At 40.6% G+C, this 14,528-nt stretch overlaps 1 protein-coding gene across 3 annotated transcripts in view; it reads left to right on the top strand.

Moving 5' to 3' along the window:
* The window catches only part of LOC139259810 (polypeptide N-acetylgalactosaminyltransferase 5), a 46,879-nt gene extending 33,032 nt beyond the window's left edge, over positions 1–13,847 (top strand). For all 3 annotated transcript variants that reach the window (XM_070875617.1, XM_070875615.1, XM_070875616.1), the window contains 4 exons: positions 4,412–4,747; positions 5,620–5,700; positions 9,534–9,692; positions 13,155–13,847. In XM_070875617.1, the coding sequence (XP_070731718.1) occupies positions 4,412–4,747; positions 5,620–5,700; positions 9,534–9,692; positions 13,155–13,295 (717 nt within the window). In that variant the 3' untranslated portion in view covers positions 13,296–13,847. The remainder of the gene's footprint in view (positions 1–4,411; positions 4,748–5,619; positions 5,701–9,533; positions 9,693–13,154) is intronic.
* Positions 13,848–14,528: the final 681 nt, after the last annotated feature.

The following is a 14,528-nucleotide window of genomic DNA, read 5'->3' as shown; positions in this document are numbered from 1 at the left end:
CCTCTACTGTGTTTGCGGGTAAAAGAAGCATGGGCTGAGATAGATGGAGATTTGATTGTTAAAGCCTCTAATAATGCAGCAAACTTCAGAGGGAGTTGTGGGTGGCGATCTCTAGACCACAGCAAAGATACAGTACAAGTGACAATAGAGGCTGCAATCCAGCCCAGGAGATACCTGCCGAGATTCAGCGTGGATACGGTCTGCTTAACAGACTAACAGCCTAATCTTGGCCAGCACTTCACACCCGCAAATTTTGTATCTCGCGTATCATGCTACCCCCCAAATTTAGGTTACAATTTAGGTCTTCAAAAGTTGCATGATACGCGAGTATATACGGTATTTCCCTTAGCAGAGAGGTCAATAACCAGGGGGTATAGATTTAAAGTAATTGGTAGAAGGATTAGAGAAGAATTGAGAATTATTTCACCCAGAAGGTGGTGGGGGTCTGGAACTCACTGCCTGAAAGGGTGATAGAGTACTTGGATGTGCACTTCAAGTGCATATCCAACATACAAGGCTACGGACCAAGAGCTGGAAAGTGGGATTAGACTGGATACTCTTTTTTTTTTTGGCCGGCACAGACACAATGGGCTGAATGGCCTCTTTCTGTGCTGTAACTTTCTATGGCCGAGATTTTCCGAGGGGTGGGGGGTCAGCAGGCACGATCAAGTGGGAAAGTTTTTTTTCCCCCAGCAGATCAGAACCCCGCTGTGAACCCGCCGCCATGCACGTTTCCCCAATGTCGGGTTTGTTGGCACTGAGCGCTAAACGGCGGTTTCGCAGTGGGGGACCCAATTCAGGCAATTAGTGGCTTATTTATAGCCGCTTAGGAATGAATTTCAGCTCAACTCTTGCATTTGACAGGTCGCTCAGGGTCCACGCTGGTCATGGACCACGTCTGTCGAGCTGAGGCGGGAGTTCAATGGCCATTGAATTAGCTGTTGAGTTGACAGCTTCAAACGTACATTAAAAGCTCCCACCCTACAGATATATCTTCCCTCAGCCGCAACAGATTCACCATGCTGCAAGTCTTTGCACAAGTCTCCATCCTGTCTCACCTCATTACCTCTCTCACCACTGACAGATTGCTTCTGTCATCTCTACTTCACCTGCCATCTATTCCATCAGCACGGTGCCCTTGAAACTCTCACACCTTGGTCCTCAGAATCCTACCACAATCAGCCCCTACACAAACAGCACCAGACACATCAGCAGCACCAACAACACCACCACCAACCTTTTCCGCAATCACCTGATGCTGCACAGGACAGAGGGCATCAACGCGCGACCACATTGCTGCCCGGGAGGCCAGAGATGGCCTGACTATGGCCAGATTTACTTTACTTGACGCTGTACACCCTGGCTGCCACATTGGCGCCGTGCCAGGGTGTACAGCGCCAGGTTAGCACCACCCCACACCAGCACCATAAAGCATCCCTACAATGCTCAAGCAATTCCTTTCACAGTCATCAGCATTGCCGAGGTACTGTTATGTTTCACCATTCACTGCAACTCACTAAGCCACTTTCAAATGTGCATACAAATGTGCCCAAGAACGAAGTGTTCAAAATAAAGATGTCACTGTTTGACAACACAGTAACAGAACCTTTACATGAACATTGCATAAAACACCCAAGTGCCTACACTTGTGTGTTAGTTGATATGATTGCACTAGGATGAGAGTGAATGTGAGGGGTGGCTAGTGAGATAGGGATGTGATAATGTAGATAGAGAGCAATGGGTGGAGGTGCAAGGTAAGTTAGTGTGAGTAAGGATGTGCAGGAGTAGGGTAACGAAGGCAGAGTGATGGGGATGTGATGAGAGGCACAGCAGGATGAGATTGAGTGTGGCTTTATACTAACATTTCGTGATCTACTGAAGTCATTGGAACATTTGCGGCACTGCACCCAGGTTTTCCTGACCACATTTCTGCTTGTGCCCTCCTGTGCAATGTGAAACCAGGCTGTGTTGATCCTCTGGGGATGTCTCTTTCGCCCATTGGAAGGGAAGAGGACCTCCCTGCGTGCTGTGAGCATAGGGAGCGAGTGTGGGAGAGCCAAACAAAATTCACAAATGATTCTTGAACTGGAAGATCTTATTATTTTTAAACTATTAGTCGATCTCGTGTTGTCGTACACATGGAATCACGATCATAGGTAGTCTTCAGGTGAAGCAGAATTCGAGGATGGAGAATACCAGAGTGCACAGAAGGGCTTCAGTCGCAATTTTAAATTCATGCATTCTGTTCATATTTTTAAAATAATAATTTGATTTATACTATTATATGTAGTGAAATAGCAAAACGTATAGCCATTTGGGAAGCAGAGAAGCAGAATTGGTTAAATCGTATGACTATCTCTGCACTGCAGGCTGAGGACCTAGAAAACACACAAGTGAATTGCTACTGCACAGTCATTGATGGGATGGTGTAATTACAATGCATTAGCTAAAATGAGAGTGCATAGAATTGTGGATAGCCCTTCCAATCAATTACCAACCCCGTCACAGGAAGGTGACAAAGAGTAGGGTTAATTCTATGAATGGTGGGATGTGACGTGATGTTCCCATGGATCTGTACTGGGGACCTCAGCTTTTCACCATATAATTACTTGGATAAAGTAATAGAGCTGTTTGCAGATGATGCCAAGTTAGAGGCACAGTAATTTGTGTGATTGGTAGGAGGATGCTACAAAGTGACATAGACAGATTAAGCGAATAGGAAAAACTGGCGGTGGAGTTCAGTGTGGTACTGTTTGGATCCAAGAAAGACAAAGTTCTGGCATTTTCTGTAGTATAACCAGTAGCTAATAAAGTTGGGAGGATGAGGCTTCTTTGTGAGTTGCATAGTTCTGCGTTGGTGTTTGTATAGTTCTGCGTAAATTGCATATTTGAGGGCCAATTGGTGACGGGGAAACATCTTCAACAATATCTCAGACAGTACCCGTGTCTACAGACCGTGCCACTCCTGCCCTGGGATGTCAGAGGACACCTGTATTTGCTACCTTCGCTTTGCTACAGAGACGGTGAACAAACTATGCCATCAGCTGTGCCGTGACTTAGAGACAACCTCAACAACTGAGATGGCTTTTTCCACAGCTATCAAAGTCACAAAAGCATTATGCCACAGGATCTTTTCCGGCCACTATAGGAAACTATTGCTAGATAAGCCATCCTGCAGTTTATTCCTGTATAAAACGGATGACCGATGCCATGTTTAGCATTATAATTTTCCATATCGATAGGACATAGCAACTAGAGAGGGCACAGAATGTTTTCGAGGCGCTGAGCACCTCGAGTCTCGTCGCCGAGAGCATGCAGAAAGCAAGTGCAGGGAGCGGAAGGAGCGTGGGGCAAACCAGACTCCCCACCCACCTTTTCCTTCAACGACTGTCTGTCCCACCTGTGACAGACTGTTATTCCCATATTGGATTGTTCAGTCACGTAAGAACTCACTTTTAGAGTGGAAACAAGTCTTCCTCGATTCCGAGGGACTGCCTATGATGATGAGAATGTTTTCTGCCTGGCAGGTTACCATCCCCCCACCCCTGGAGTCTAGGGATTTCGAGATGAAACCGGCATCAACTCCAATGCATACATGAACAGAAAGGGATATTACTATAAGTAGTTTCTGACCACAAAACTATCATCCTGCACATTAATACTTCTATTTAGAGAGCGCCCAATATGTTTTTACAAAAATACATGGTGCCTGCATTAATTGAAGGTGATTCAACAGATTGAGGGGAAGGTAATTGTAAATGGGAAGCATACTTTGTTCACAGCATTCTTGGAAGGTTTGTCTGACTCCTTTCACCTTGGCTGACCTGTTAAGCTCACTAAATTTCTTGCAGCACTAAGTAGCCATGCAAGACATTGTGGTGGTGGCACTTATTACTACGATCACATCCTTCCATTGCATCTGTACTGTGTCTTTTGGACAGCGTCCACCACTCCTCCTCTCCTGAATCTCACTGAGGAGAATTTCTATCAGGGCATCATAGAATTTGGGGTCTCTATTAGCCTGATGCCTAACTTCAGTTCATTGTTTCTGGCTACTCTTCTCTTTCTCTGTTCAGAACTCCTTCATGTGGTACTAGGCTCTTTAAGCTGCTGCAGATATTTAAAGCTGTTATCCCCCACCCATCCCCTCCCCCATCTCGCCCAATCAGAGATGGAAGTCACACCTCCATTTTGCTAAGTAAGCTCACTCCAGAAAATTCACCAGGGTCAGTGGTCTTGCCCTATCACACATCAGCAGCAAATCCAACCATTAGGAACAGTAAAAAGCCATTGGACCCAAAGATTTTTATGTTCATTTTCTATTATGCACTAAGGCTTAATCAGATTTAGAGTATATTTTTGTTGAAGTAGTCTTACTTGTCCAAATATTTTCTTCTTGTTTATGAAACAGATTTGGATGTGTGGAGGAGAAATTGAGATTATCCCATGTTCAAGAGTGGGCCATATTTTTCGTGATGGCAATCCATACACATTTCCAAAGAACAGAATTAAGACAGTGGAGCGGAATCTGGCCCGTGTGGCGGAGGTTTGGCTGGATGAATATGTTGATGTTTTCTATGGTCATGGTTACCACCACCTTCTTAACACGAATAACATAGAATTTAACATTGGAGATCTAAGTAAGCAGAAGGAACTCCGGAAAAAACTCCAGTGTAAGAGCTTCAAGTGGTATTTAGAAAACGTCTACCCTGATTTACAGACACCTTCTGTGAGATCTGATGGCTTGGTAAGTTCTTCTGATAAGCGATGTTATTTAAGGAAAAATCAGCAGGAGGAAGCTTGAGATTTAATAACTTTCTTATGAATTTAAAAAAGGTGATCTTAGAAAATGTGAAAGCTATCATTGTTGCTATATAAAATACATTAATGGACAATTTAATACACTATTACCTTCTAATGTCACAAGCAAAAGCTGTCTCAAATGGATGAAAATGTTTTCAGTGGTATTTAATTGTGGCACATTGCCATTTAACAAAGTGTGCTTGAAAATTTAGTATAGTTTTGAAGTACATCTATTCTCCACATCATAAATTTCTGATCAAGAAATGCAGAATCTGTCTTTTCTTACTCTGTTACTGTTGATCCTTATTCTCTATTGTATGTTTCAAACATTTGAAACTATTTGTGTGAAATCCTACTATGTAATAATTAGCATAAAAAGACTAACGTGTGTAAAGTTTCACTGGTTGCTGTTTAACAAAGGTATTTATACTATTTGCATGCTACTGTCATAGTACAATTTCATCTCATTGTTTAATTTTAAAAAACGTGACTGCCTTTGGCTGTGAGGGAAACCACTGATATCTGGGTTACATTAGTGATCTCAAGTGTGTAAAAAGACCTTCAGCTTTCACCTTCTGGCAATGTAACATGCTCATGGTCACTCCTGTAGCCTTAGGCTGACAATTTATTGGTATAGCTCTCAAGTTAATATTTAATATATTAGATTAATATTTAATATTAGTTAATATGCAGTTAATATTTTTGAAATATATGGGTAGGTAGCTATTGATTGTTTAATATTTTACCACAGGTTAACAGTATTTAGCAATATACTGCCTTTTCTTCATTTGATTAATGATTGTTATCAATTTTTAGCTTTTTAATGTTGGAACAAGAAAATGTCTTGCTGTTGAAAATGGCACGTTTTCATTTGAACTATGTGATATTCATAAAAAGGTAAGACAATAATTATTCTAAGTTATATTGGGGCCAATTTTGGTTTCTCTACCACCCTATTTTTCATCAAGAACAAAATTGCAATGGAAAACTTGCTGCTGTATTCCTGCTGTCTTTGCACCCACTCCCATTTTGGTCCAGGCCTTGAAATAAGCTGCCAAGGGTCCTGGAAACAGGCAAGAACCTCTTTACTATATGCAATTTATAACTATATAATAAAAACTGATTATCTGGACATTATCACATTGCTGTTTGTGTGTAAATTGGCTGCCACGTTTCCTACATATTACAACAGTGACTACACTCCAAAAGTGCTTCACTGGCTGTAAAGTGCTTTGAGACGTCTGGTGGTCGTGAAAGGCACTATATAAATCCAATTCTTTTTCAAGTTGGGGTCTATGACGTAAATAGAACCCCAATACAATTTTGATGAGTCATAGGTGGTCCCTCGAACGAGGTGAGTAAACCTACGGTGCCCATGCTGTGCAAGCCCCACCCACAACAACACAGTGGAACATGACCAAACCATCATCCCTTAAGTAGATTGCTGGAAGCTGCTGAAAATGTGGAAACTGTATGCTTTTTAGAGCATTTTCTGGGGCCATGGTGAGCACCGCCCACTGCCCCCCACCCCAATCAGCCTAGCTCTCCTCTGGTTCAGTTCTATAGATGGGCTGCCGGATTTCCCACTCTTCCCATCGGCAAGCTGTCGATCAGCACTAGAAAAGCACGGCAGCTCACCTGTCAAATTTAAATGATGCCCGACCACAAAATGGTTTTGGTCTCTCACTGGTGACATCCAGTGTCCTGATTGTTCAGCACACTGCCTGCCCGATGTATCCTGTACGTCAAAATCATTCCTATTGATTGTTATTTATTGTATTATCCCAGTTATCTGAACACTGAAAGCTGTGCCTTTCAACAATGATTTTCTATAAATTTCTAGCACTAAGCTGCAAAATGAAGATTTTAAAATTAATGCAAAACATTAGGACATTTGGCAGTGGCAGAAAACAGGCTGATGCAGATTAGTCTCATTTTACATACTCCATGTATAAGTCAATGTAAAGAAAAATTGGGTGGGATATTTTCTACCACCACCAAAATCAGCCTGAATATGTGGTTAATATGTAACATTGTTATATATTAATTTGGTAAAATATTAGTCTCCATGAGGCTTTTTCTGCTATGTATTCAAAACTCCTTGCAGTTTTAATGAATATTAAAATAATACTACTGAGAAAGGAAGTTTTCAAAATAAATGTCACTTTTCTTAAAATTTTACATATTATTTATCAGTTGATATAGATACCACATTAATATTTTGGATTTCTGTTTTAGGCTTTGTCCTGAACCCCAATTAACTTTAATCAATAAAAATACCTAGTTATGTTTTGATCAAAGCAGGATGAAGCCGATTTTTTGATCTAAGGCTGGTATTTCAAAATCCAAAGAAAGGAAAAGAAGTCATGTTGCACATGAAATATCTCTTTGCTGCTCCATTATGTCATTTGTTAGCATACTCTGCTGTATCCTGATTTGTTTTATTTCCCATGCTTGGCATAACTGTAAGCAGACCTCCTTTGTACCCCTTGATGGAATGCAATTTCATTCAGCACAGTTGAAACATAAATTTTCTTTTTTTGGCTAACATAGCTACATGATGCTGGAAAATGATAAGGCAACTCTAGTGATAGTTTTTTTTTTATCTGCTTAATGTTAGAACATTGGAGAAATCAGTCTTTTATATGAACTCCTTTACTTTCATGTTTTGAAATAAGGGCAGATATGCAGGAATGTTTGCCAGAGGGATATTTTCTTAAGTTTTAGTAACAGTGACTGTTTTGTGTGACGTTTATTAACAGTGAAATTAAAATTCTTCCTTTTGATTTGGTAATGCTCCACTAAACTACCAGAAAAGTACAAGAATTAGTTACATTAAATCATTTATGTCCTATTTTGGCTCAGGAGAGCAACAAGCTATTTGCTTTAGCTGTGTCTTTTCCTGGTGCACATGCAGATTCTGTACATATATATTGATGGTTAAAAAGCAAGAAATAAGTGTGACTATCCACCCTGGGAACCTTCAGTTTATTAAGGTTGAACTATTTCAGTATTTTGTTTGTTGAGACTGCCACCAATTATAATAATCTCAGTGAGGCAACAAGCAACTGTTTGGCCTGTTTCATTTGAATTCAACTAATTTGAAAACGATTCAACACAACACTTTGAATCAGGTCAGTCACTCTAGACTGGATTTTCCAGCAGGCATACCTATCAGTGCTAGCTTCGCCTATCAAATGCACCAAGCTTCTGAAACTTTAAAGTGGGCAAAGAAAAAGTAAGTACTTTGCTCAGCCAAAAAGAACAAGTTTGTTGAAGATTCTGCGTTACAGAGAGGGCATACAAGTGGGAAATCTCATCACATTTTCATCTTCCACAGGTGTTCTGCAGTGACACAAGTGAATAATATATTGCTTATTGGTACTCTATATTAATATTTCTCAAAGTAACAGTGGACTAGTCAAACACTAGTTGTAAAATGTTGATAAGTATATGTGATGCAATATAAATATTCTATTTTATTTGGACTGTAAATGAAAATTTAGGCACAAGTTCAAAATTAATAGCTTATTTCAATGATTGTTAGATGGCATCCACACATAACAATTAGGGGGAAGAGAAAGCATTCAGTTCTGAGGGTAGGCACTAGTATTGTTGAAAACATCACTTTTTTGACGGTGCTTTTTTTCATATTGTAATCGAAAATAAGAGGGTTTTTAGCAATGGCAGAAAATGGATGGTAGCAGAACATCGCTCATTATATACCTCGCCTAATTTTCCTTTCCATTGATTTCAACCATTGCTGAAAGTTGAAATCTGTCTTAAGAATACAAAGTTTGAAATGGAAAAAGACCATTTAGCTAATCAAGTCACTTCCTCCCACTGACTGTGTACAGTCTGCCCCATTATGGCCTCTGCAATACCATTTAGCTTTCTGGGGGAATGGTTTGCATGAATATTCTCTAATAAGTGAAACTCCATAATATCCTTCCCAACAGATATACTATTCAAACCTGGACAGCTGCCTCCCACAGACCTAATCACCTGCTCCCCAGCTTCAAGTGCTAGTGGCATAGATGCCATTCTGTCCTTTGGGTCAGACATAGAGGTATGCAGTACCCAATCCATTACATTTATGCTGGCGAAGGGGATGGCTGGCAATGATTTTTGGGCCTTTATATCTACATGATATATGCTTATCAGCATTTTAAAGCTATATTCTAGTGTTTGATTTGTTTTGTTCCCAATAGCTTTACAATGACTATGTACTTTCCTTGAACAGTTGATGACTACAGACAGCTTTCCTATTGGACACCTCTTCAATGTTTTCACATTTGTTGTTTCTTATTCCAGTATGGGTTACTTAACATTGATCTGCATTAAAATTCACCTGCCATTCCTTGCATCACATTTGGAGTTGGAATGGTATGATATTTTTCTATCTTTTGGGAACAGAGTAGGCCTCACTGCCTTTTGTGGTTGGAGATGGGTGTTGACCTCGTTGTTACTTATTCGTAATTGCTATTTCATTGCATAACTTAACTCCTGCAGCCACAAAGTAGCAACTTTAGTGCAAACTATTCCTAAATAATTTTCAATGAGCACGTATGAGAATTAACTCAAAGCTGAACCAATTTTTCGATTTATCAAAATATCCCCACTTGCAACGCCTTGCCACACCCAGGATGAGTCATTCTTGATATTATTCGGAAGGGTTGGCTGAAGTACCTCTTGCCAGAAAAGTTTTAAAATAGTTATTTTCTTCACAGAATCAACATTTTAACCATTCGTGGTTAAGGCTAATTAAACAGACGGACATGTGCATAGCTTTATTGGACATGAAACAGGGGTTGGGGATGAAACCCTGTGATAATAAAAACAATAATCTAAGGTGGCTGCATCAGTCCTTTATAGCTGATTCAACATTGGTAAGTACCTACATAACTTTGAAATTGGGTCTTTCCGTGTCCTCCATGTAAAATCTGAGTATCTCTTCCCCACACCCCTGATAGAAGTGAAATAATTTAATATGATAATGTTTACCGTATGAACTCTCCACACTGGAGCAAAGATTCTCTTTGGTCACAGTAAAGAGAACTTCAGGAATATGCAGGTCATAATTAATTCACCCCCTCCACTTCAGCTGTAAACATAAGAACATAAGAAATAGGAGCAGGAATAGGCCATACGGCCCCTCGAGCCTGCTCCACCATTTAATACGATCATGGCTGATCCGATCATGGACTCGTGTCCACTTCCCTGCCTGCTCCCCATAACCCTTATTCCCTTATTGGTTAAGAAATTGTCTATCTCGGTCTTAAATTTATTCAGTGTCCCAGCTTCCACAGCTCTCTGAGGCACTGAATTCCACAGATTTATAATCCTCTGAGAGAAGAAATTTCTCCTCATCTCAGTTTTAAATAGGTGGCCCCTTATTCTAAGATTATGCCCCCTAGTTCTAGTCTTCCCTATCAGTGGAAACATCCTCTCTGAATCCACCTTGTCAAGCCCCCTCATAATCTTATACATTTCGATAAGATCACCTCTCATTCTTCTGAATTCCAATGAGGAGAGGCCCAATCTACTCAACCTTTCCTTATAAATCAACCCCCTCATCTCTGGAATCAACATAGTGAACCTTCTCTGATCTGTCTCCAAAGCAAGTATACCCTTTCTTAAATATGGAAACCAAAACTGGAGGCAGTATTCCAGGTGTGGCCTCACCAATACCCTGTATAACTGTCGCAAGACTTCCCTGCTTTTATAGAAACATAGAAAATAGGTGCAGGAGTAGACCATTCGGCCCTTCAAGCCTGCACCACCATTCAATATGATCATGGCTGATCATGCAACTTCAGTACCCCATTCCTGCTTTCTCTCCATACCCCTTAATCCCTTTAGCCGTAAGGGCCACATCTAACTCCCTTTTGAAAATATGTAATGAACTGGCCTCAACAACTTTCTGTGGTAGAGAATTCCACAGGTTCACAATGCTGAGTGAAGAAATTTCTCCTCATCTCGGTCCTAAATGGCTTACCCCTTATCCTTAGACTTTGACCCCTGGTTCTGGACTTCCCCAACATTAGGAGCATTCTTCCTGCATCTAACCTGTCCAATCCCGTCAGAATTTTATATGTTTCTATGAGATCCCCTTTTCATTCTTCTAAATTCCAGTGAATATAAGCCAAGTCGATCCAGTCTTTCTTCATATGTCAGTCCTGCCATCCCGGGAATCAGTCTGGTGAACCTTCGCTGCACTCCCTCAATAAGACTGTCCTTCCTCAGATTAGGAGACCAAAACTGAACACATTATTCAAGGTGTGGCCTCACCAAGGCCCTGTACAACTGCAGTAAGACCTCCCTGCTCCTATACTCAAATCCTCTCGCTATGAAGGCCAACATACCATTTGCCGCCTTCACCGCCTGCTGTACCTGCATGCCAACTTTCAATGACTGATGTACCATGACACCCAGGTCTCGTTGCACCTCCTCTTTTCCTAATCTGTCACCATTCAGATAATATTATGCCTTCCTGTTTTTGCCCCCCAAGTGGATAACCTCACATTTATCTACATTATACTGCATCTGCCATGCATTTGCCCACTCATCTAACCTGTCCATGTCCTTTTGCAAGTTTTTTGTGTCCTCCTCACATGTTGCTTTTCCTCCCATCTTTGTATCGTCAGCAAACTTAGCTACGTTACACTCGGTCCCTTCATCCAAGTCATTAATATAACGTTCCCAGTCATTTTTGTTCAGATTATTTTGGAAGCCTTTTTTAATTAAATTGACGCATTCTGCCCGCCTCCCGCCTGATGGAAGCAGTCACTTCTAAATTGACACCTGTACATATAACATTCTTCAGATGGCCTTAACCCATGCATTTTGGCTTTACACAATAATTGGTATTGACGTCCATGCAGCTAGTCTTCATTCTTAGAATATCTGTAGCCCTAGAAAAACAATTAGTTTTGGCTTGAAAGGCAGAATTACATTGAGCTCCAAAATACCAGAGTATGCATTGTGGCGGTGGTAATGGTGGGGGGCATGCTCCCAAATGTGGTGGCATACTCTCCACTTGCCTACAGCTCCAACAACATTCGAGAAGCTCAACACCATCCAGGGCAAAGCAGCCTATTGGATTGGCGCCCCCTCCACCACCTTCAACATTCACTCCCTCCACCACCAGCGCACCGTGGCTCCACTGTGTACCATCTACAAGATGCACCGCAGCAACTCACCACGGCTTCTTCAGCAGCACCTCCCAAACCCGCTACCTCTACCACCTAGAGGGACAAGGGCATCAGGCGCATGGGAGCAAGTTCCTGCAAGTTCCCCTCCAAGTTACATACTATCCTGACTTGGAAATATATTACCGTTCCTTTATCGTCACTGGGTCAAAATCCTGGAACTCCCTCCCAACAGCACTGTGGGAGTATCTTCATCACAATGACTACAGCGATTCATGAAGGCGGCTCACCACCACCTTCTCAAGGGCAATTAGGAATGGCCAATAAATGCTGGCCTTGCCAGCGACATCCACATCCCGAATGAATATTTTTTTTTAATTCCTCAACATTAATTTCACCCCTTCAGAACATGTGTTGAGGCCAATTCACTAAATATATTCAAAAAGGAGTTAGATGAGGTCCTTACTACTAGGGGGATCAAGGGGTATGGTGAGAAAGCAGGAATGGGGTACTGAAGTTGAATGTTCAGCCATGAACTCATTGAATGGCGGTGCAGGCTAGAAGGGCCGAATGGCCTACTCCTGCACCTATTTTCCATGTTTCTATGTTTTCTATGTGTCCTTCAGTAACCTAAATTGATCACAGCTGCAAAGTTCTTGTATTTACTTTTGGATTTTGTCCCTACAATAAAAGTAATCAAATGTTGGACTTTCAGTGCAGCCCCTCACCGTTGCATCCCTATGGCCTATATTCAACAATATTTTTGAGATATCAGCTTTTGCAGAGCTGTATCTGTTTCTGCTAGTTTTCTAGCTTGGTATATATGGACTGGCCACTGATCTAGTACAAAGGTTGCTATTTTTTTTCATGGATTCTGGATGATCCTTTACAAAAGTCCAAAACAGATTTGTAACATGACCCTCCTTTAATTGTCCCACATTGTAGTTTTCAAAGAAATTTAGGAGTTGCTTAGTATCGATACAAAATGTCATTTTAATCCTTTGCTCACTTGGCTTTATTCCTTCTTTCCCCTACATCGTAGAAGTACGTACCTTCAGAAAAGGGGGAGGAGAGGGTTGTAAAATGTAAAAAGAAAGTATTACATGCCTGTGATTTTTAAAACTGCAAATATTTTATTATAATATGATACAGAATGACCCTTTTAAGTTATGCTAAATATTATGTATTTTCATTTTGTAGACGGATCATATTCTTTGGGAGATTTCTCAGTTTCCTTTGTGTTTAGAAGGCAATCTATTTGGAAAAATCTTGACACTAAACACCTGTGATCCAGTCAACTCTCAACAAAAATGGCAATTTACCAACTATTATAAGGATTGATGGAGGTAACGATGGTGATGGTAGCTTCTGGTGGTGCAAGCGTTCTTAATGGGTTGTGATTGAAACAATATTTGGTGGGATGGGTGCCAGGACCAGTGAACGTTGAACAAAGAATATTGAGTCACTGATCTAGTAGAAAGGTTGCCATTTTTTCCACGGATTCTGGATGATCCTTTACAAAAGTCCAAAAGGTGCAAACAAGTTTTCCAAACAAATGTTTCCAGGTGTGAACCTGAAAGAACTGGAACACAGGGAGTTATGCAATACTTGGCTTCAAGCGTGAACAAGTAATATATTCCTGCTCTTACAGAAAAATCAAACCTGACTTTGTTTCATCTGCTAATGTGGTGTAATTTTCTACCTATTTTATTTTTTGGAAACTGTGGAGAATAATTTATTGTAACAACAGCAAATGTAAATCTTCTGTGAATTAATATAATTTGAACATTTTCCATTTGATGTTGCGTGCTTTTAAAACTATTCTTTCATATCTGTAAAAAGGAAAGAAAAGTAACTGTTCCAAGTCCAAATGACAAAATTGGGTGAGATGATACGAAAATAATTTTAAAAGTAATTTTACTTCCAGGTTTTCGTTTTTGTTTTTATTTGGCTCATTATAATACTTTCATTCATTAGAATCTAAGAAAAGGACATTTTGTATGTAATTTTCTGCGATAAATTGGTTTCTTTATCTTCAAAAAGCTTTCTTTTAAAATCAAAGTTCAAGTGCTTTACAGTAGATTTTCACCAGATCAACTGGTATTCTGTACAACTTGGAATCCAAAGTTGTAATCCAGTTAATCGCAAACAGGAACAGTTTAGAAAGTTTAGAAACATAGAAAATAGGAGCAGTAGTAGGCCATTCGGCCCTTTGAGTCTGCACCGCCATTCAACATGATCATGGCTGATCCTCTATCTCAACAACATATTCCCGCTTTTTCCCCATACCCCTTGATGCCTTTTGTTTCTAGAAATCGATCTATCTCCTTCTTAAATATATTCAGTGACTTGGCCTCCACAGCCTTCCTTGGCAAAGAATTCCACAGGTTCACCACCCTCTCAGTGAAATAATTTCTCCTCATCTCGGTCCTAAATTTCCTACCCCGTATCCTGAGACTGTGACCCTTTGTTCTAGACTTCCCAGCCAGGGGAAACGTCCTTCCCACATCCAGTCTAACCAACCCAGTCAGAATTTTATACATTTCAATGAGATCTCCTCTCATTCTTCTAAAG

Source organism: Pristiophorus japonicus, chromosome 3, assembly GCF_044704955.1.
Source record: "Pristiophorus japonicus isolate sPriJap1 chromosome 3, sPriJap1.hap1, whole genome shotgun sequence".
In the NCBI taxonomy this organism is placed as follows: domain Eukaryota; kingdom Metazoa; phylum Chordata; class Chondrichthyes; family Pristiophoridae; genus Pristiophorus; species Pristiophorus japonicus.
This window is presented reverse-complemented; position numbering and strand designations above follow the sequence as displayed.